The 24,530-nt window shown below is 45.0% G+C and overlaps 1 protein-coding gene across 1 annotated transcript in view; it reads right to left on the minus strand.

The window, feature by feature from the left end:
* Positions 1-24,530, minus strand: part of LOC144754061 (major histocompatibility complex class I-related protein 1-like) — a 165,553-nt gene that overhangs the window by 25,402 nt on the left and 115,621 nt on the right. The window contains exon 5 of the mRNA XM_078641580.1: positions 12,531-12,800. Coding sequence (XP_078497706.1) covers positions 12,531-12,800 — 270 coding nt within the window. The remainder of the gene's footprint in view (positions 1-12,530; positions 12,801-24,530) is intronic.

The following is a 24,530-nucleotide window of genomic DNA, read 5'->3' on the forward strand; positions in this document are numbered from 1 at the left end:
AAGTAACACCAGTGACTGGCCTGGTTCCAGCCCTACCAGCCTCTCTGCAAATTCCAAACTTTGCAATCTTCCACGACTCGTCCCGCAGACCAGCAACCTACTGAACCCTAGGAGGACTGCTTGATTTCCATAAAGACTCAAAATCTGTCATGGACAGTGGACCTGTGCAGAAGAAACCAACTTTAAAGGCCAAGAAGCTCTGCCCTGAGGAACCGTGAAACAGCATACCGGACCCACCTCTGCACCCGGCGCCCACTGCCTGAGTCCAAGTGGCCCACCGGTACTACAAAGGTTCCCCAACAATTCTAAGACAGAGTCCATCGAGGGTTGATCTCTGCTGGACTCTATGTCAATGCCTTTAGCTTCTGCACAACAACACCCCAACTGCAACCTGCACCGGTAAGCTGTACCTGATGCAAAAGGATACCCCTGCAAGCGGAGCCCCTTGGCCTTGGGGAGATCGAATGACTGTGTCTTAATGCTCCAGAACATCCCAACTTACCTGTTCATCTGTAAGCTTTCCTTGACCGGCCTCCTGGCCTGAGACTACAGCCTTTTTCCAGAACTGGCTTTTCTTATTGGTTTGCATTGGGCGCCCAATGCTTTGTTGGCATTCTGCACCCGTCTTCCCGTATGCCTTCTTGAGGGCTCTGCTATAATACCGCAGCCCACAATATACTCTGCACTTTGTGACCTTCTTCAGGGCATTGCTGTCATACCACAGCTCACAGTATACTCAGCACTTTGTAGCCTTCCTTGAGGCCCTGTTATTATACCATAGCCTACAATATACACAATGTTATGTACCCTCTCTGAGGACAGTGCTGACACAAAACAGCCCGCAGTATACTCACTCAGCACTTTGTAGCCTTCTTCAGGGCACTGCTATCATACCACAGCCCCCAGTATACGCAGCACTTTGTAGCCTTCTTCAGGGCACTGCTATCATACCACAGCCCACAGTATACTCAGCACTTTGTAGCCTTCTTCAGGGCACTGCTATCATACCACAGCCCACAGTATACTCAGCACTTTGTAGCCTTCTTCAGGGCACTGCTCACACCTAGCCCAGTGCAGGCTTCCTCTCTCAGGTCTTGCTGCCTCTCTCAGGGCACTGCTATCTAACCACAGCCCACAGTCAGCGTAGCGCTATGAAGGATTCATCAGGGCACTGTCATCACATGTGAGAAGCAAGAAATCTCAATGGGAATAGTAAGTACTTGAAATGTCATTGCTGGCTGCCTCAACATGTCCACTGGCAGGAATCTCATCAAGCACATTAGAATGGACCACCTGCAACCAAAACCCGAAAACCACCACTGAGAACGCTAGACACTACTGCTGGTAAGTGAAGGACGTTTTGGCTTTAGTTGCACCACAAGGTATTGCACAATGTTTGCAACTATCATCCAAAACACAGGGCCCCAGTGTCACTTGCAGTAATAGCACTTTACGTCCAGGAGATATGATACTGTTTAGGTTCAGACCTCCGCCCAGGAAGGGTGTATAAAGAAGTGTCTAAACTCTGACCTTATTGACTATTACTATTGTGTAATGCATATTCCAAGAGACTAACCACACACATCCTCTTTGAGTACACCATGGCTGCATGACGTCATCCCTCCTGTGAAAGTCAGTGATAAAAGAAAGGGAATATTGTTAGCGTTGTGACCCAAAGCCACTAGTTCTGTTCGTTCTTTCAACTAGCACCCAGTGGGGGCGCCTCATATTTAAGGCAATGTTACGGTGTTGGATAAACCCATTTTAGTCTGTGGAGATCAGTTGGAGAGAGAGGGGCTGCAGTCGTCTGGCTATAGATTTTACTAAGTAAATTTGTAGTTGATCCTCAACATCGACAGAAGTCAATAGCAGAAGGTCTCCTCCAGATCCTTCTGATGTTTACATAAGCATATCAGCAGAGCCTCTCTGCAGGTTGGGGGAAAGGTACCCACCTCCTAGGCCACTTTACTCATTTACACCAGATGGGGAGCAAGGAGAGATGCGTACAGCTGATAAAACTCAGCTGGGATTCCGTCGACGCCCGGGGGTCCTCCTGGTGGCCAACCCCTTAATGGCTCCCCTAATTTCTGGTTGTGTAATCTGTTGCCCCAATAACTGTTGGGTATTGTCCAACAGTTTGGGTAGGGCTGCTCTTTTCAGGCATCGTTTAATACCAGCGTCTGCAGCTATATCTGCCCCACTATAAACGTCCTTATAATGAGCAACAAATAAGTTATGTATGACTATCTGTGTATTTTCAGCGTACTCTCAGTATCTTGGATTTGCAGCACTATGCTAGTACAGAAGGAAAAGGTTGTGTGTTCCATACCTATGTCCTAGGTGCATTCTCCAAGAAACTGCAGCAAGGACTCAAAAGTAAGCTTGAAGCTTTCTGGTCCCCCAAATGGTGGCCTGACAGTCTGAGTGATTGCCCAATCCCAGTAGGCAAAGTTAAAAGTCTAGGATTCATATTCGATGACAAACTGACCATTAACGCCCAGACCAATAATCTGTCCTCATCCATTTGGTGTATACTGAAAATGATCAGAAGAATATGTCTGTTTATCCCCCATGATTCACGCAAAACAGTGGTCACAGCTGTCTAGATTGGGCAATGGCAACGCTTTAAATGCAGGGATTCAAGCCCAATTTCTAACTAAACTGCAACTTCTCCAGAACACAGCAGTAAGGCTAGTGCTAGACATTCCCAGATCCAAATCAGTCTCCCACAGACTTACGGCCCTTCACTGGCTGCCAGTGGACAAAAGGATAGAGTTTAAGTCTCTGGTCTGGCATATAAGGCACTCCATGGCTCAGGGCCACAGTTCCTGAGAACTCATTTCAAATGGTATGTCCCAGAAAGAAGTCTAAGATCCACTGACGCAAAACTTCTTCAAGTACCCATGTTCAAGCAGGCTAGGTGGGAAGGAAGAAGCTTCCTGTTGAGGACAGCCAAACTATGGAACCTTCTACCCATCAATATAAAAAGTAGCTCTTCGCTTCTGGCTTTCAGAAAGGCAGTCAACACATGGTTGTACCCCTGTTAAGCTAGAATAGCATCTCTGCAGTAACCTGAAGCGCATCTAACAGTAGCGCCTAGACGCCCTCGGGCATTCGCGCGCTTTACCAGCTTACAAATGAAATCAAGCAGGGGTAGTGCATTGTGAGATCTGAACAATGCTTTTTATTTGCAGAATAGCACTGTTTTTGCCGTGGGGTTCAAAAGGTGAGTGACTGGAACCATGAAGGAAAAAACTTGTAAATGTTAACAAATTGATCCCAGAGCGTTCTCAAACATGCGAGACCAGTGGTGAAAAAAAAAACAATCCGAGATGGAGCCAGTGTGCTGGTGCATTGTGGACCAAGGTTTGATAGTCTCATAACTCAGACTCCTCTGAAGAAAAACATGTTGTAATCGTACAGGCCCAATGTCCTCTACCACCTCAAACCATCCTATCTGCCTCTCGTACTACTGTTCCCTCTAGTCCTCCTGGGCATGTCCCGAAAAACACCTCATCAGAACCTTTGAGGAAAGTTCCTTTCACAAAATCCGAACAACGCTGAAGTCCTCGAGCGACTTCAATGCCCATCTTCTTCCTAACTACAAGGAGATCATACCTGTTATACTTCTACTTTGGACCAAGAATGCTAATGTCACCCTCCTTTAAGGCACTATCCATGCCTGCCTAAAGTCTGGTCAAAAACAAAAGCAGATCAAATTGAGTTAAAAAAACCTGTGACCTATCTCCAATATTCCGGCTCTGGTGAAACTCCTTCAACAATATGTTCACATCCAACTCTGTATCCATATCAATCAATTCCAACTATTAGACCAATTTCAATCTGGCTTCCGTGCAGGGCACAGCACCGAATGAGCTGTGACACACATTGTGGATGATGCACTAAAATTCTGGATCAGAGCCAATCTTGCTTTTAATCCTCATTTACCTATCGTCACATTCGATATGTCTAAGCATAACATCCTCCTAGACCCTCTGGAACACCGTCTGAGACTAACAGGATCTGTCCATAAATGGTTCTCCTCCTACATCCAAAACAGGACTTGAAGAGTCATGGTTAATCACTCACTATCGGAGACCACTCCAGTCACATTAGGGGTCCAACAGGGCTCCTAACTTTCACCCACTCTTTACAACCTTTTCATGGTGCCCCTACTACGGAAATTCTGAGTTTATCCATCATCTACTACCACATGTATGCTGACGATACCCAAATATACCTAAAAGTCTTTGCCCCAGATGACATCAGTTCCCTCAACGCAACTCTACAGAAAAGCCAAAATTGGCTACCGTCCAATCACCTCAAACTGAATAACCAAAAAACAAATTCCTCCTAATCGACCCACCCAACCAGCCACCTGTCATCCAAGAATGGTTGATGCATCTCATTGCCCTCAACTGCAATCCGCAAGTCATTGACTCTGCAAGATCACTGGGATTAAGTCTCAGACGGACCTCAACATACAGAAGTACATCAGTGCCACCACCAAATGAGCAAATCACCAAATGAACAATCTAAGAAAATAAAAACCGTTCCCCCCCCCCAACAACATTAAGCATGCAGTGCAAGCCCTCCTGATTCCCAGGTTGGACTTTGGAAGTGCAACTCTCTCTGGATTTCACAGATCCAAATTCGTTCCTCTAAGGGCTTCACTCAATGCTGCTGCAAGGCTCATCACGGGCTCAAAAAGAAACAACCACATTACCCCCGATCTGAAATCCCTCAACTGGCTGTCTTAGGAAGCAAGAAGTCAGCTAATAATTGCCTGCCTGACACCTAAAGCTCTCCACTTCAAAACCCCTAGGTATCTTACTCAGAAGTTTGACATTTCTGGTGGCTCCAGATATTCCAGAAGATTCAACACCTTACTTATATATAAATTTTCTTTATTCGGCTTTGCACATTGGAAAACCATAAAAGCAACATTTTGATAATACAATTTCATGTTTTAAGAAATAAAAAGGTAAACGTGTTACAGACTAAAATTCAAACAAAATCAAGTTAATACATTCAGAATGAAGGATCGTGTTGTTTCATTACATCATCTAAAACCACATCCAAGATACATTTTACAGATTTTTCCTATGCTTCATAATGCATTTTAAAAAATTCAGGACATGAAAACAAATGGATTCAGATTCTAGCAGTTGGAGACGGAGCATTGCAGGACGACATTGTCTGAGTCCCCAATGCCTTAACAAAGGTAGTAGCCAAATTTTCCGATGCGGAAGGTGGAATTTGCAAAACAGTATTGTGTGTAGGTTAGTCTGTTTTGATTCCTCGTCACAAGGGCAGGCAGGGAGAGTTACATCCCACCTGTTTCCATCATTGAAGGCTACTAGTCTGAAAAAGAGGTCTAGCCTGAATCTTGTCAGTAACATCCTTTCATAGGTACTAATCTGCAATGTTAGATAGGGCTGGATAAAGTATGTAGCCTGGATCATATTGGCGTGGAGGACCGAGGGTTTTGTAGAATCAGAGGTCAGCCTCAGACTCTAGATGGCTCAGTGCCAATTGTTTCAGCACTCTATTTGGTAGATCAATAATGCCTTCGGGTTGGAGGTAGTACTTCTCCAGGCCTAGGTCTCTAAGGAAATTTCTGATGTACCGAAGCCATGTTATTTTTATAGTGTGATCAAGAGTCATTTTATCTGCTACAATTGTCTGTGTGAGTGAGTTTATATCAGAGGTCCAGATGCGCCGCCAAAGCAATAGTGGCTGGATCTTTATGAGATCTTCTATATAGGGGACACCAAGTTCCAAATGAGAAGCATAGATAGAAGTGCATCTCGGTGTTGCTAGGAGAAATCTAAAGAAGGAATTTTCTGCCACTTGAAGGGGGCTATCATCTACATGACCCCAGACGCCCGCTCCATATAGTGCAATCGCCTGACACTTTGCACTATAGATTTTTAGTAGCTCTACTGGTGCCCTTCTCCCCAGTCTCTGAGAGAAGCTCATCAGTGCCGCTGTAGCTCTTTTAAAAAGATGACATCTTGCCTCTACTGCAGGCCGCCAGTTCAGCTTTTTATCAATCATGATACCTAGGTACGGGTACTGGGCAGTTACCTCAAGTTTTTGATCTTTGAGATAGATGCTCTTCACATGTTTTTTCCCACTGCCTGCTACCATGACGAACGTTTTTTTGACGTTCACATGTAGGTCCAGCTCACCCATATAGTCCGTGTACCTATTCAGTGACTTCTGTAGTTCGCACAGAGTGCGCGCTAGTATGACAGCATCGTCTGCATAGAGCAGAGCGGGAATCAGGCGCTTTTTTACCCGTGGCAGGTCCTGGCCCCCCCCAACATCTCTTCCTTGAGGCCGTTGGTATACAATGAGAATAGGAAGGGGGCCAGGACACACCCCTGCCTGACTCCACGTTCCACACCAAACGATGCTGTCAACTCCCCCTTTACACCAAAACGCACCCTCGCAGAGGCTTTAGAATATAGTTCTCTCAGGAAGTCTAAGAGCGGAGGATCCACTCCCATTTGTCTCAGAACTATCCAGAGTTTAGCGTGCGAGACACAATCAAAAGCAGCGGACAGGTCTACATACACCATATAGACCATGTCCTTCTTTGCTTGGGTGTATTTGCCCACTATCAAACTAAGATTGAGGGCCAGCTCCCCCGCACCAAACCCCTCTCAAAATCCAAACTGGAGATCGGAGATAATGCCTTTCTCCTCAGCCCACTGCTGGAGTCGCTCGAGGACTACCCTGCCTACGACTTTGCCCAGCGAGTCCAGCAGTGAGATGGGGCGATAGCATGTAACATCCTGGCGATCCCCCTTCTTGAAGATTGGGACCATGATAGAATTGGTCCAAGATTCTATCAGTCCCACTTTTGCTGCTGCGCTACATACTCTCATGAGAATGGGGGCCCAGAGATCTAGATTATATTTAAAGAGATCCACGGGGACCCCATCTGGGCCCGGAGCTTTCCCATTTTTGCTTGCTTCTAGTGCAACTAATACCTCGGAGATGTTAAACTGCAGGGATATTGGGTACTCAACCATTGGAAGTGTGTTTTCTGTCCCTCCTGATCTTACTATATTTCTGAAGATTTTTGAAAAGTGAGACACCCATATGTCTTCTCCTATGGCCACGTCTATCTTGGGACTCTTATCGTCTGTTAGATAAGGGGACCTGACTGTTCGCCAGAATACCTCGCTGTTTTTAGAGAGAGCACTAGTGTGGAGATCATCCCATAGCTTCTGTTTTAATTCTTGTATTCTTAATTTATGTGCCCTTCCATATTGTTGTCTACAGAGTTGAATCTGAACCGAGTCTCTAGGTGTTTTTTTAGAGCCAATTTTAAATTGGTTAGGGCCACTGTACAGCTATGGTTAAACCATCCTTTGGTGGTTGTTTTCCAGCTTCTGGGATTTGCTGTGAGAAGTCCCTTAATTTTCTCCAGTATTTGGATGAAATTATTTATAACAGCCTCATCCGTTTCTTGCAAATCCAAACATTTAATTATGTTTGGGTAAGCCGCTTTTACCAGTTTACCGGTAATTTCAGCCAGATTTAGCTTCTCCCATTTTAGTGTGTATCCATTTTGTTTGCCTATCTCCAGTTTGTTCTGGGCGAGGGTTTTTTCTATAATTGTCATTCGGGGTTTGGACCTGTACAAGTGGAGATCCAGCCTCAGGGCGGAATGATCACTTAAAGTATTATCCAGGACCTCGAATGATCTAGCCGCAGGTGCCAGTCCAGACGACAAAAGAATGTAATCAACTGGCGTCTGGCATCCCCTTCCCAGATAAGATGGTTGCAAGAAGTTTGTAACTGGGCTTGACCTGTTGGCTATTACGAGATCTAAATCCGATAGCATGTTGTTCATGGCAATCCCCACCTTAGTATGGATGAAATGCATTAATGGGACGTCATGTTCGTCGACTATCCCACATTGATTTTTCGCAGCATGTGAGCATGGGTGCAAGTTAAAATCCCCTCCCCAGAGAAGATGGGTTGCCCCTTTTCCTGTCCTAGATTGGTGAAACTGGATTATTTTCTCCTCGATGGTAGAAAGAAGGGTCAAAAAGTGTCCCTCTTCTAGATTATTATAAAGATTAATTAGAAGAATGGGATCCTTGTTCTTAAAGGCCAGGGAGAGTATTAGAAAATTTGGGTCAGACCCAACTGTTGTTACTTTTAGATGATTTGCAGTATTTGCGATATAGGTAGTCAACCCTCCCTTTGATCTGCCTGCGTTGCAGGTCAGAGCTGGAATAGAATACGTTTTATAACCTAGAAGGTGGAGTTCCGTTGTGGACCAGGTCTCCTGTAGACAGATAATTTTCCCCTGTTTCAAAAAGTACAAAGCCGTCCCGTCCTCAATTTTAGGGCGGAGACCTGCCACATTCCAAAAGAGGATGGGTACAGGCGGTGGTACAGTATTGACCGCTTCTTTTTCGTTTGCTGGGGACGGTGTATTTATTTTTGGGGTTACTTGGGGTGAGATGGAATTACTTGATTCAGTCGCCGTTAATGGTCAATCGACCATTTCGAGGCCACTAAATCTGTTCCTCGTCGGGATGTTAAACCAGGTGTCCCAGCGAGGCGGTTCTCTATGTGTCGTTCTCTGCATATATGGACCCCAATCGTCCCAACCCCCTCTCCTATAGCGTGATCCTACTGTGCGCCAGAAGCTATCATAGTCATGGCGACGAGGGGGCACTGTTTGTCTTGTGTTGCCATGTTCAAAAAGCCGGGGGCTGTTATTTCCCAGGGAGTTTCGTGATCGTTAAAGGGACCATTGCATTGCCTTGCTGGATAAAAAAAGGAAAGTGGTTTAGTGCTTTACCTCCATTTACAGTCGAGTACTCCCAAGAGCAAATATAATCTACTACTCGGGGGTCTTCGAATGTAATGACAATACAATCTCCCGGAATTGTTTTTCTACCATTTCCCACCCAGGTAGTCCTACGTACCATCAAAATCCTGGAAGGCCAGGTTGATGGAATAGGGCGATTGGTATTTAGCCAATGTTGGGCCTTGTTTTGCAATGACCACGTAGGTTCTGTGTTATAATCCTCCAACTCCGGGACCCCTGTCATTACTACCACAAAGGGAGATGCTTCCGATAGCATCTCAACAGGGAGTCTACCTTCAGGAGGTCCTCTGGGGCCACCTCTGTTTGATACTGGGGCCAGGTTTTTTTGAGCTTGGGTTTTACGAGCCGGAGTTTTAGTTGCCGGGGTTTTAGGCGCCATAGTTTTTGGCACCGATTTTTTGGGCGCCAATGTCTTAGGTGCCAGTGTTTTGGGCGCCGGTACTAATACTACCAGTGAATTGCCCTGTGAGAGAGTTATGACAGCATTAGTGGGGAGTTTCGCAGCTCTGTTGTTATTTGTTATTTCGGGAGCTGTTGATTTAGGTGTTAAATTTGGCAATATGGGTACCTTATTTTGTGGAGCTGGGTGACTGGGAAGAGTCTGTTTTTTGGCTTTATTTCCCCCCGTTTTTTGTTCTCCCGGGACTTGCATTGGTTTTATGTATTTCGCAAGGTTGGATAACTGGTTCTCTATGTGCACCAGTCTTGCTTCTACTGGCTCAAGTAAAGATTTCAATATGTCCTTGATGTTACTTAGAAGCTGTGAGTTATTACTAGCAGTCGTTTCGTTACTACAGGGTATAGGGATGGGGGATTCTAGGCTGATAAGATTGGAAGAGTCATGTACAGAGTGTTTTATGGTCGAATGACTGGTATCTGATCCGAACTGAGAAGTGCGTTCTCTATCATGCTAGCCATATCTCCGGTCTCTATAGTGTTGGAACTTTTCTGGTAATTTTTTCTTTTGCTTATGGCACCCTCCCTCCTCCCTCTTGCTTGCCTTATGTCATCCGGTGTAATTTGGGGAGGAAGCTCTGGGGTCCTTTCTATATCGGAGCTTATCTGGGAGACTGACAGCTGGGAGACCGACAAATCCACATTGTTTGGTAGACTACACCTACCCTCACAGAGAATCCCTTCCCCAAGATTACTGTGTATTACAGGGGATCTTGCATTCGCTAGATGACCCATGGAAGATCTCTTAGCGTGTTCTAGGTCCAAGGACACCCTACCTTCCATCAAGGTGATACTTTGATCGATAAATAAGTTAGCCTTGGTAATAAAATCATCCATGGGTTCTAATAGTTTGCCCCCGCTCCCTAATACCTTGGATTTACTTCCTCTAGTTAGTACCATTGTTCTATTTTGACCAGTGCGGGGAGGTTAATAGCTTGTTTAAGCATAAAACGATAGAGCTAGGATTTTTGAGAGGTTGCGGGTGCAGGCTCAGTATAAGGACGGTACATACAATGTCCAGATGGATTTCTCAGGGGTGAAAATTTAGGGGGGTGGCCCGGTCTGGTCTCTCTCGTCCTCGAACGGCCTCAAACGGCCCGCCCTTGCGCCCCGGGCGCTCCCGCGCAGCGGGGATGATGCTTTCCCTAAATAGGGGAGGTAATGGGCGGGGGGGGCGTGGCGATCAGGGAGAGCAGCCCAGGTGTTGGCGATTGGGCTCGCAGGGACTCCTGGACAATGGAGTCCCTGCTTCCTAGCTCGCAGCCCCGATCAGGCGACGCTCGTAGCAGGTGAGAGCAGCCCCTCCTCTTTGGCAACTCTCGCAAGGTCTAGTGCGCTGCGGGACCCGCACAGCGGGTCCGGCGAGTTGCTTGCACAGATGAAGGGCGCTGAGGGCCAGAAACACAACGAAGCCCGTCCGCACACAAGGAATCCTGCAGTGGCAATGGGTATCCCGTAGGTCAGCTCCAGGCGTCCACTTTTACATCCGTAGGCGGGGGGGCGTGGTGATCAGGGAGAGCAGCCCAGGTGTTGGTGATTGGGCTCGCAGGGACTCCTGGACAATGGAGTCCCTGCTTCCTAGCTCGCAGCCCCGATCAGGCGACGCTCGTAGCAGGTGAGAGCAGCCCCTCCTCTTTGGCAACTCTCGCAAGGTCTAGTGCGCTGCGGGACCCGCGCAGCGGGTCCGGTGAGTTGCTTGCACAGATGAAGGGCGCTGAGGGCCAGAAACACAACGAAGCCCGTCCGCACACAAGGAATCCTGCAGTGGCAATAGGTATCCCGTAGGGCAGCTCCAGGCGTCCACTTTTACATCCGTAGGCGGGGGGGCGTGGCGATCAGGGAGAGCAGCCCAGGTGCTGGTGATTGGGCTCGCAGGGACTCCTGGACAATGGAGTCCCTGCTTCCTAGCTCGCAGCCCCGATCAGGCGACGCTCGTAGCAGGTGAGAGCAGCCCCTCCTCTTTGGCAACTCTCGCAAGGTCTAGTGCGCTGCGGGACCCGCGCAGCGGGTCCGGCGAGTTGCTTGCACAGATGAAGGGCGCTGAGGGCCAGAAACACAACGAAGCCCGTCCGCACACAAGGAATCCTGCAGTGGCAATGGGTATCTTCTGAAACATCAGAGATTCCACGAGAAGAAAACTTGCAATTGATCTTTGTCTGGGATTTCACAGAGAATCTGGAACACATTGCCTCCTGAAGTCAAAATGAATTCCTCAACTGTATCCTTCAAGAAATAAATCAAAGAACTCCTTATGAACACATTTCTTTCCCAGATCATAAGATACTGTTTTCCTCAATTACACTCACAACTACTTCTCCAGCTACATTAGTGATTTCGACTTATCAGTCCTGCCATTACCCTCTCTTTTCTTGAAATTGCCTGAGTCTGCAGCTTTCTGGACTACAATATATATGTTTTTATTTATGTTTATCTTCTCTGCTCTCTGAATATTGTAAAGTGTACCTTCTCTTTTCTGGGTCCTACCCTCTCCTGTATTTTGTTCTTGAATAAGATATTAATAATAATATTGCTCTGGCAGGAGTATGCATATTATGAGTCTCTACAGCCATACATGCTATGAACATGTATGTACATACACACACATATATGTCATATGTTTAAGGGGAGTCATGTGGAGTGAGGGCTGCCCACCCAGGCATTGGGCCGCAACCCCACTCCTAACACCCAGACAGTCTCTATGCCCGCCTATATAAACCCTGTATTTATGGCAAGCAGACGTAAATCTAGATTGCTCTGGGTGTAGTTTTCACATATGGACCAGCAGAGGGGAGGAATTTTCTCTCACTTACTGTGCTGAATGGCTTCACTATTCGGGCTGGGGCTCAGCTAGCAACCAGGGAACCCTAACCATTCCAGACATTTCTGAAAACTAGACTCCCAGTGGAGTCTAGGATGAGATGACCTGCATGAATCCCACTAGGTTTCTGTTACCTAGAATGCCCGGCAAATCTCAGTATTTGGCTGAAATCACACTTTTTCCTCATACTTCTGTGATGGAAACATATAAATCTATGGTGATCCACAAAATTCCCACCACTCAGAATTTCCACAAATACCCCCATAAAAACTGTACCCTACTTGTGTGGTTGGGCTTGGTGCCCATAACAGGATAAATTCAAACCGGGGACCATGCAAAGTTAATATGTGCACCATCGTCACCATCACCCGCTACAGACCAAAGTGTACTAACCATACATCACGGTCACAGTGTCCGGCAGGCTGCTGTGATACACCTCATATCTGTACATTTTCTCATCATCTCCTTCCAGAACTTCCACTGTTGTCCGGACCTGGTAGGTTCCGTCAGGGTTTGGTAGGATTTCCCTCGACTCGCAGGGCATCGCTACACCATTCCTGACCCATTTCACCTCAATTTCTCTGGGATAAAATCCATACGCGTAGCCGATCAGAAAGGTGCGATCGCCATTCTTTCTTCGTGAAACCATTGTTTGAGGGGCAACTGCAAGGAAACGCAATACCTACAATTACTCAACAATCACATTAGAATTTAGTAATAAGTCACTTTGAATTACTTACCTGTAATACTTTTCTCATGCTTTGACTATCCACCTTAATGAAACATCCAGGATGCCATGTGCACCTGATCAGAGAAGGAACCTTGGTAGAGAGGGTGCCAGGAGAAGCCTCCCCACAGCCATCTTAGATTACAGACTCAACTACATTGGTAGCTCAATCCTACACCAAGAACAAAGGGCCCGATGTAGGTAACCAAATACCGGTCGGTAATGGCCAAAAATACCGAATTTCGGCCGTTACCGACCGGTATGTGGTGTTTGAGATGTAGGGGCCTCAAAAACGTCCAAATCGGTAAATTTACCGATTTGGTAAATAAGAAATGGTAAAAATGACTATTGAGATGTAGGTAAGCTCTTAAATACTGAATTTGCATGAAATTCGGTATTTAAGAGTCTGTATTTACCATGGATTGAAATCAGGTGGTAACCAGGTGCAGGCCATAAAAAAGGGCCGAAAATGCAACAGTTTGACCAGAATGGCGGCATACTACGTGATTGCGAGGCGGCTATGGCTACAGGCAGAAGGAGAGAGGGTCTGGAGAAGGGAGGAGCAGGTCTACAGGAAGATAATCACCCTATTCCAACTGACTGAGCCAGAGATCCTACAAAGGTACAGGCTACACCCCCAAAGCACCCTGCAGCTGCTCAGGGACCTCCACCCACTTTTGGAGCACCCAACCCCAAGGGCGCACGCCATCCCACCCCATGTGCAGGTGCTGTGTAGCCTACACCTGCTTGCCTCTGGGAGTTACCAGAGTGTGGTTGCTGCGGTAGGTGGGGTGTCCCAGAGCTGCCTGCCCGTTTTTTTAGGAAATTCCTAGAGGCCATGATGCAGAGAATGCATTATTACATCAGTTTCCCTGCAACCCACGCAGAACTGCTCAGGACCAAGACAGATTTTTATCAAATGGCACATTTCCCCGTCATTGGCTGTATTGATGACACCCACATACCAATATGTCCACCTGCTGCCACAGAGTACATTTATAGGAACAGGAAGTCTACCCACACCATAAATGTACAGGTGATCTGTGATGCAAAGTACATCATCACGGGCATAGTTGCCAAGTTTCCTGGAAGTACCCATGACTCATACATCTTTCAAAACAGTGGTATCTACACACGCCTGAAAGCAGAGGAATTTGGCGAAGGATACCTGCTAGGTAAAACACTGTGTGACACTCCCTTGATACATATTGCAGATCTATGTGTATGTGTGCATGTGAGTAATGTCTTTTCATTTTACAAATAGGGGAATAGTGCATATGGGGTCCGGTCTTTCATCCTTACTCCCTACCTCAACCCTTCAACCCCCAGCCAGAGGAGATACAACAGGGCACACAAATCTACCAGGAACATTGTGGAGCGCACCTTTGGGCTGTGGAAAAGCAGGCACCGCTGCCTCCACAAAAGTGGAGGGGCACGCCAGTACACACCAGTCACCTGCTGCCAGCTGATTGCAACCTGTGCAATGTTGCACAACCTTGCCATGAAGATAGGCACCAAGGTGGAATTATCTGATTATGAGGACCATGATAACGAACAAGCAGTGCCTGAACCCAACACAGCTGGAGTTGTGACACCAACAGATGGCAAACACAGACGGGAAGAGATCACACGCAACTACTTTTAAGTAAGTAAAGAGACACAGACAGGTTGAGTATGCACCCAAAGTAGTTTAATATTTGTCACTACGCAGGTGGTCAAAAGCACAAATGTGCAACATAAACATCATCCAGGCAATAATGGTAGTCCTGGGTTACTTCCCCATTAACTGAGCAAGTCATTTATGCCACGCCTACCAGTGCCAGATGTGGGTGGCTGGCTCTCTTCACTGTGCGTTGGGGCTGCTGGCTCACCATGGCGCCTGCTGCTCCACCGTGTCTCCACAACAAGGGGGCTTGTCATGCTGCTTCTACTGGTGCTTTCCTCACTTTCTGGTGCATCCAGAGCAGCAGTTTGTGCTGTTTGAGAATTAACCAGCACCTCTACAGCACTTGTCAAACTAGCAATGCCCCTAGACACCTCAATGCTGTTGTGTGTGAGTCCATCCTGCATGTTAATGCATCTTCTGCATAGCAAGGAAGTGGCTGTGGCTAGGCGGTTAATAGCTTTATTTTGCTGCTGCGCATGCTGCCTCTCCTTGCGTCTAGCTGCCATGTCCTTGTCCAGTTTGGTGCACCGCAGTTGCACCGATTGTGTCATCTCTTTGTTCACATCTACCAGTTCTCTAATGCCCTTCCCTATTCCTTCCATATGTGTGTTTAGGTTCCGCATCTGGCGTTGCACAGACTGGATGGCCTTCCCCTGCATCCTCTGGATTTTGACCATGCTCCCCTCAAGGCCACGGAAGACAATGGGACCCTGAACGTGTGCTTGTACAATGCTTTGTCTGTGCCTGCGGCGTCTGGTAGCTGTACGGGCAACCTCTGCAGTGGGCTGCTGTGTTGCAGGGCTACCTTCACCTGCCATGGTTTGTGTGTCATCCCCCTCCATGTCACCTGCTGATAACTCCATTTCAACTAGTGGGGCAACTACATGCCTCCTGCTCTTTTGTGTCAGAGGTAGTGATGCGGGCAGTTCAGGTGAGGACAGTAGCAGAGGGGATCCTGAACCTTCTGGGGGCGCATGCAGTTGAGGCGCCATTTCTGTGTCTTGGGATGGTGGCTGTGTACTTGGTGCACCTGTGTCCTCTGTGACATTCCCTGCACTTGGTCCTGGATCCTGGCTCTCATCCCTCTCTAGTGCCGTGCCTTCCGTCTCCCTGGTGTGCTTGCGAGAGGTCTCGCCTGTGGACATATAAACGAACATTAGCTCAGTGCTACTGCCTCACAACCACTACAATTAAATTGTTTCACACTTAAACACTTTATATGTTGCCTGCGCATCATTATGTCTGACATGAGTTGCCTGACTTTATGCTGGCTGTGCTGAATGACATGGTCTTTCATTTACTGACTACATGTCCCATGATGCATTGCTCTTGTATAGTGCAACCTCTACTGGACTGGGGTTAACTATGCCACATGGAGAAAAGGGAAGCCTGATGGGGTGGGGGTGTTTGCTGTGCATGCATCTTACCTTTTTTGGTTGCAGCTCTGGCTGAGCTGTCTGCATCTCCCAGTCCACAGACGCTCTCAGGTTCAATGGTGGACCCCACCAGCTTCTCCAGGTCAGTCAGGGGGGTGCACGGTTCTTCCCTCCTCCAGTTTTGTTTGCCTGTTTGTGGATTTCAGACAGTTTTTTCTTGGTCAGGCTCCTGAGGTCATACCACCTCTTCTTCAGGTCCTCTATGTCCCTTAGAGTCACTCCAACAGCATTAACCTTTGTTTGAATGTGCAGCCAAATCTTTCTCTTGGCAGATTCAGGCACAGTCAGGGACAGCTTGCCAAATAAATTCTGGTGTTCCTTCACTACCTCCTCCACAAGGACCTGTAGCTCCATGGAGCTGAAATTTAGTTTCCTCTTCTTCTCTGGCTGCTCCTTTTCACTGCTGCTTGCCTTTTTCACAATTTAAAATTGCAAAACTTTTTCTGTGGCTCCTGCACTCAGCTCAGCTCCAACTGCCTCTCCAGAACCTTCTAATTACTTGCAGCTGCCTGTGTAGCCACTTCCTGGTAGGGAGGGGGAGGGTGGTAGCACCTGATTGGCTGCCTGATTCAGTTTCAGTTTTACTTGCTTTCCGATGCGGTATTTACCGAATCGGTATTTACCAAATCGGTATTTCCCATTCATTCCTATGGGCCAAAAGGCCCATAGGAATGAATGGGAAATACCGATTCAGTAAATACCGATTCGGTAAATTCCGAATGACAGATACCGAATTTTACCGAATCTGTAAAAAATACAGATTTTTTATCTACATAGCATTTACCGATTCTAAAATACCGAATCGGTAAAATTCGGTATTTTAGAGTCGGTAAATTACATTTACCTACATCGGGCCCTAAGTCTGTTGGTAGAACTTCAAGGAAAAGACTAAAGAAAATGATAGAAGCTGGGGCTCACCTGCAGGGCTTTGCCATAATCAATAACTCTATGGAGATTAAATTAGATGATGCCAAAGTAGTGTTGATTGAAGATGACAACCTTGTGAGTGATACTGTCTCACCTGGGATATCCAGTCAATCCTCATCCACTAGCCAATTGACGACCAATTGTTTAAGATTCTATTGTTGTTCCAGACTTACCTTCTAGTCAATAGGTTGTTAAATCCAAGATCCCATCTTTGCGACGAAAATCTTTAATTTTCCAAGGATGTCAAGTTAGAGGCGATGACAAGAGTTAGGTTGAATATTATCAGCACCAACATTTTAAAACCCACTAGACATGAACCCTCAGAAAAAAGATCCCATGAAATCCGTTACTGCATGCTTCCTGCCTCTATACAGTGACTGGTATGCAGTCATAATATCGAATTTTTTTTATCGACCTACACTAATATCGAGTTTCAAATATTGTAGGGATAGAATATCATAGTCAAGAATATCGTTGACCGGAATATTGACCTTAAGGTAAGTAATATCGATTTTCTTTATATCGAAGTAAGTAATATCGAAGTAATTAACATTGTGAGCAAAAATATTGTTGTAATTATTATCGATATTTATATCAGTGTTATGTATTCTAGTATGTGACTTATATGTATGTGTTTATCATTTTTTGTAATGTCTTTTAATTATTTTTAAATATATATATATTAAATATTTAGAAATTAGTAATTTTTTTAAAGTAAATTTTGAGTTTTAGTATGAGAGCGGGTTGTGGGTTTATAAGGGGATACGGTAGGAAGTAATTTAATTGTAATTAATGAATGAATATTTGTATTTAATTTTTATTGATTATAAATTTATTGTTAATTAATTATTAATTGGTTACTAATTTGTATTAATTTATTAATTTATAATTAAATGTGTTCATTTTTATGTGTAGCGGGTTGTGAGTTTATAGGGGAATAGGGTGGGAATTAATTTATTATAATTAAGTAGATTTTAATTTTTATTAATTGGTATTGATTATTAATTTATTGTTAATTAAATGTTAATTGGAAATCACTATTTATTCATTGATTAATTTACAAATACATTAATTGTGTTATTTGTTTATGTGTAGTGGATTGTGCGCTTATAGGGGAGTAGGGTGGGGAAGTAATGTATTATAATTAAGTACATTTACATTTTTATTAATTGGTATACATAATTTATTGTTATTTAATTATTAATTGGTAATTAATTTGTATTGATTGATTGATTGATAATTTAAATATTTTTGTTAAATTTTTTGTGTAGTGGGTTGTGCGTTTATAGAGGAATAGGGTGGGAAGTAATTTAATGTTATTTAAGGAAATATTTATTACATTTTATTGGTATTTATTATTAATATTTCTGTCAATTAATTATTAATATGTTTTAAAAATGTAATTAACAAGTATGTTTAATTAACCCCTATGCCATCCTACATTTTACACACTGTTACACTCACTGGAGTTGGAATTGTAATTTTAATTCTATTGCTGTCCAACACTTTCCCTACTTTTGTACTCCCTGGAGTGGGAATAGTAATTTTTACCCCTGCACTATCCAGCACTTTCCATACTGTTGCACTCACTGGAGTGGGAATAGTAATTTTAACCCCTACGTTATCCAACATTTTCCCTACTGTTGCACTCACGGGAGTGGGAATAGTAATTTTTACACCTACGCCATCGAACACTTTCCCTACTGTTGCACTCACTGGAGTGGAAATAGTAATTTTTACCCCTACGCCATCCAACACTTTCCCTACTGTTGCACTCACTGGAGTGGGACTAGGAATGTTTACCCCTACGCTATCCAACACTTTTCCTACTGTTGCACTCATTATAGTGGGATAGTAATTTTTACCGCTACACTATTGAACATTTTCACTACTGTTGCACTGTTTGGAGTTGGAATAGTAACTTTATCCCCTCCGCTATCTAATATTTTTTTGTATTATTTTAGTTAATGGAGTTTATAATTAATTTTAAAAGTATTGAAAATAATTGTAATTTTTTTAATTTGTTATATTTTTTTATTTATTTATAATATTGTTTTATGTGTAGAGATGTATTTGTAATTGATAAGAACAATTTATAAATTAATAAAATAATGAATAAAACATATTAATAAGTAAGTATATATATTATATGTATGTTTAATTTATTTTTACATTATATATATTAGTTATAATTTTTAAACATTTTAAAATATTTGTAACTATGTATTTTAATTATATATATATTTTATTTTATTTTACATTATTTTTGTAACTTTAAAAAAAACGATATTTTTAACAACGATATTTTTGAGATTGATATTATTTTTTTGATGTTTTTGTACTTACCATAATGTAGATAGGATGTCCATATTCTTGACTTCGATATATTTGCGTCGATATTTTTGTAGGACGATTTTCTGTCTCTTGATATTCTGTCATACAATCTACTGTGACTGTGACAAACGGAAGGGGGTAATTTTAATCCTCAAATAAAACAGTTGGATGAGGAGCGATTGTATCAAATAAGATGTTATTAGCTCCAGTTGCTCCTAAGAAAGTAATCAGACATGTCAGTAGAAGGGCGAAGTGTGACAATGGAGCAGGCCATCAAACCACCTCTATACTGGAGCATTCTGGGAGGTAGGTCTGTGCGACTACATTTAAAGGTACGAGTAACTCGCACACCTACAACTATGAGTAATACACTCGTACTTAAAATGAGTAAAAATGCCACACAAACGAATAATAAGCCTATAGCTATAGCTACGACTAATAAACTCACACTTACAACTATTAGTAAACATGTCACACATATGAATATTACACAACAGTGGGTAATAAACTCACTTACCACTGATAATAAACTCACATTTAGTACTAATATACCCAGACATATGATGAATGTATACCTATATATCTAACTTGTATAGCACAGCTACACCCATCAGGATTTCCTTTTGCTGGGACGATACTGGTGGTTATCATAAGATTAGATGACAAGGGTTGCTGAAGACTAGCTGTCTGTGAAATTACATTTACAGCAATGAGTAACAGACTCACACACTTACAATGTTAAGTAATAAACTCACACTTACCACTATGAGTAAAAATGTCACATGAATAATAAACCTGCACCTACAAATAATAAACTCACACAACTGTGTGTAATAAACTCACATTTACAACTAATAAATCCAGACAGACAATTACTTCCTATCTATTGACATCCTACTATCTTATTTGTAAAGCAGAGCAACACCCATCAGAGTTCCCTTTCGCTGGGATGATACTGGTGGTTATCAGAAAGAAAAGGTACAATAAAGAATCAATGAAACATATGCATTAGCCACCGATGAGATGCACAACCCTTGCTCATCTCTATTAGGAACAGCAAAATAAGATTAATCATTCAACCCTTTTCCTGAACCTTCTTAGAATTAAACCTTCACTACAGCTTGGTCTCTGTCTTGGAGTCCCTGCATGCACAAAACGCAGATGACATCACACACTTACTGCGGGACCAAAACAACAAACCTGTGTACACGTGAACAGTATCTTTAGGTCACTTCCCTATATTATATCTTGTCTAAAAATGGAAGCACAGTATTGTATTTATACAGTGGAAATAACGAGGAATAGTCATGAGTAGTATTCTCTCTTTTTCTTTTTAATCCAGAACCGATGCCAAGCCAACACGTGTTTCGTCTGGGGGAGTACCCCACGACTTCTTCAGGGCTTCTGACAAAATATACAGAGAAGGTAATCTCTCTGCCAGTGGTACTTCCGTCCTGGCTGGTGAAGTGGAGTATGTATTCTTAGGTTGAATTCAGTCCAGGACTAGGGACCTGGGAGTGGAGCCGAGCGAGAAGGCTTCACTCTATGCCGGTTATACTTCCGTCCCGGCTGGCGAAGGGAAATGAGTGTTCTGAGGTTGAGTCCAAAATAGGAACCTTTAAATGACACAAAGCGCTAAATTCAAGGAGCTCGACTCATATCCGGGGATTGAAATCAGAAATGGATATCTGAAGCAGCGAGTATGCTGTATGCGCCAAAAACTGCAGTGTCAGTGACCAGATGAAATCCCACACTTAGGGGGTCATTACGATGACAGATGGACCCAACAACGCTAGGATGCCTGGCTTCACCTTGGGGGTGCCCAGGAGTGGGCACCTCACAGGGAAAATCCAGGAAGGGTTCCATAGTGGTATGCGTACAAGCGCCGAGATACCCTCATGGGTGCTTCGTGCGCTATACAAGTACTACTACATTTACATTTACATTTACTTTGTCCACCTGCCATCCTATCGGGAAACAGGACCGCCCGCCTTAAGGGCGGGGGTCCCGTGGGGGCAATTAGGATGCGCCCGCCACAGTAGCGGGCGCACCCTACATTTCTGTCATTGTGGCGAGCGGTGCACTCACCACCGCCCGCCACAATGCCAGGAAGGCATGTTGTGCATGGCACTGCTGGGGGGTACCATAGGTACCCCCCATGTGCACCCCCCACCCCCTGAGTACCTGGGGGGCCGCAACGAGCCCCCGCAGGCCATTCCCACATGCCTTTCCGTTGCTGCATTGCTGCCACAGAAAGGCATCTTTCCGCACCCATCACAATATGCTTGGCGGTGTCTAACAGACACCGCCACCATATTAAACCCTTTTCCGCCCGGTCAACTTGTTGGCTGGGCGGAAAAGCGACGGACGGTCTTGCCGTCCACCGCGGTCCCCCCGCCATACTAATGTGGTGGGGGAAATGGGTGGCGGGTGGGCTAGGATGTAGGGCGGATCACCACCACTGTGGCTATCTGCCCTACATCCTAATGGGCCCTTACTGTGGAACCACATGATCCTTCTACAGCTACTGCAACACAAGGGGTACTGAACGTTGAATACTGCTCCAGCAATAAACCACAAGACCCTGGTCCAGCATATGTCAGTTGTGAGTATTCACATTCCGCTGACATCCCGAACGGTTGTCCTGAACGCAGGTTACTTCACAAAAAGGAGTTTTAAGCTCTACTCGGGAATACAAAGAGAGTGATGGGTGGAATGCTCAAATTGATCTCACCCACTGGTAATTACTCGGGCCGCATCCCAGCCCATTGCTTTTTTGGCACCAAACCACCTCAGGCTGAACCCAGCTATATGCAAATCATCCTCGGTCCTGCCTCAATAGGATTGGTCCAGCCCTAGCTTCCATGCCAGGTCCCTTCTGAACCGGAACACAAGCAACCCCAGACCAGAAACTTTACTCAGATCAGATTACTATGTTTTGAAGTCTATGTCAGGACTGGAGGCGAGGATTAGTCTTATGGCCTTCCTATACTACTTATAGCAGACAGAATAAAACCAACTACAATACCCATTAATCAATCGGCTGAAACCACAAATAATATGGTTAAAGTCAACTGATCATAAAAGTGAAAGCACATATTATGGCCCCACAATCTCCCTTCAGCCTCATTCTATGCTACTTGAGGAAGCCGAGATACATACTTCCTTTACCTTTTCCAATATAGCTTCTTTAAATATGCATTCCGAACATGTTACTATTTCGCCTATGTGATGAAGGGAAATTTGGAAAGTTGCCTGTTTACACCCACCTGTTCTATTCAGGGTTAGGTTCCCCCTTGCAGGGGCTGGAGTCAGCCCCATGAACTGAGAAGCCCCTTTTTCAGTTATTCGCCCCATTAATAAGCTTGTTCATGGTGGTCCTTAGTAGAAGCGTTGGCCATGGCCAGTGAACAGGCGGAGCAAGCCGGCAGAGCGGGTATCAATGGTGCCTCCGTGTACAGACAACTCAAAGAGACAGTGCAGAGACGCACTGGTACTCTCATTCCATTTCTATACCCAACCTTAGTGCGTCCGGCCATCTTGTGTCAGATGATGATGCTGGCTTCAGGTCTGGTTTCTGAAGCCTTCAGAGGAGGTCGTCTCACTTAAGTACTTAAGTGATTGATTACCCTATCACAGTTGGGGAGTAGTTGAAATACATCTGGTTGAACGCTTGTGTAAACTCTAGGTAAGTCTATTCGACAAGGCAGCTGAGGACCATGGCTACCACATGGAGGACTACTGATGGAAGGCATACAGGATTCCAATGGCTACCACATAGTGCAAAGAAGTAACAGGATTCTCATGGCATTGACCCAGTTTTTGCTTTAGGGCTACATTGGGCCATGAAGATGTCTGATTTATACCACAGTGAACATTTAGAGGTCAGTGGGTGCTTCTAATGCACTCACCTCGAGGGTGCAGAAGGGCATCTCTTAAAGCCCCAGGGGCTGAAGATCCTGGGATTAAGACAGAAAACTCTCCAACCACACCATTGTGCAGGATGGAGTGTGGGACTGGCATCATGTTGAGGGGGCTCTGGAAAAGCTCACAAGTGAGCCAGCAATTCCCCCTGAAGTCCAGAAACTTGCTTTGGACTTGTTTAATCCAGAGGACATCCGACATCCCCACTTGGCTGAGTGGGAACCATACCCCAGGTTTTTGGATTTGTGGGGGTTAATGACAAAGATAATGGAACTGTCTGGAACAGTGAATGAGTCTGGGGAGCCCACTGACCCACAGATTCCTCATGCTGGGCTCGGCGGGCCATCAGCTTGCATGGAAATGCAAACTGTGCGATATTCACATTGGAACCTAAATAGGGAGAGTAGTCTCCTCGGACATGGGCTGGGAATAGATGGGGAATCTGTTCAGCAAGACCTGTGTGAGGGACCTGGGCAAATACAGCCAAACAATACAATGATGGAGGAAGCACTATCATCTCTAACAAAAGTTTTCTCACATATATTTAGCAGGGCCAGTTTCAAATTCCCCAAAAGGATAGACTTTCAGAAGCAATGGACCAAAGAAGAACCAACCTATTCTTCCTCTACACTGTGTAATCCAGGCAAGGCCACTTCAACAGAGGTGGTGGTGGATGCGCTGTAAACCTTATAAGTGAGAATTCTACTTTCTTCCCTTGTAAAGCCTGGGAACAGAAGAGCAGAGCATAGAGCCACATGGCTTCAAATGTTTTCCAATCAATCAATCAGGGGAATTGTTAGCGCGCTACTCACCCGTGAGGGTCTCAAGGCACTGGGGTGGGTGAGCAGCTCAATTCAGTCGAAGAGCCAGGTCTTGAGCATCTTCCTGAAGATGTTCAGGGAGGAGGCGCGTCTGATGTTGAGCTCGAGCTCATTCCATTTTTTGGCTGCGATGTAGGAGAAGGTTCTTCCACCTGTCTGGCTCTTTGAATGCATGAGATTTCAGCAATCCGATCTGATCCAATCAGAAGCGGTCGCTCCTCACGCTGCTCCCAGCTCCCAGCTCCCTGCTGATTGGTATCATAGCACCAGACTGCAAAATTAATACCTGCTAGCTCGCATTGCTCACGAAACCAGTAGTGCCTGACTGCACATTTATTTGTATAACAGCGCTATAGTGCGAAAGTGCGCTCTCTATATCATTGTACTGTGCTGTGCTGCCTTTGCCTAATTATTTGTCTTGTGCCTGATTGTGCCGGCGCCATTGCCATTTTGTTCGCGTTTTCATTACTTGTGCCCCAATCCTCTTTCACTTTTGGCTCGCAGCCATCCATTTTGTTGTTTGTTATTGTGCCGACCTGCCTGGCTCTCCACCCCGCC

This window comes from Lissotriton helveticus, chromosome 5_1 (assembly GCF_964261635.1).
Source record: "Lissotriton helveticus chromosome 5_1, aLisHel1.1, whole genome shotgun sequence".
In the NCBI taxonomy this organism is placed as follows: domain Eukaryota; kingdom Metazoa; phylum Chordata; class Amphibia; order Caudata; family Salamandridae; genus Lissotriton; species Lissotriton helveticus.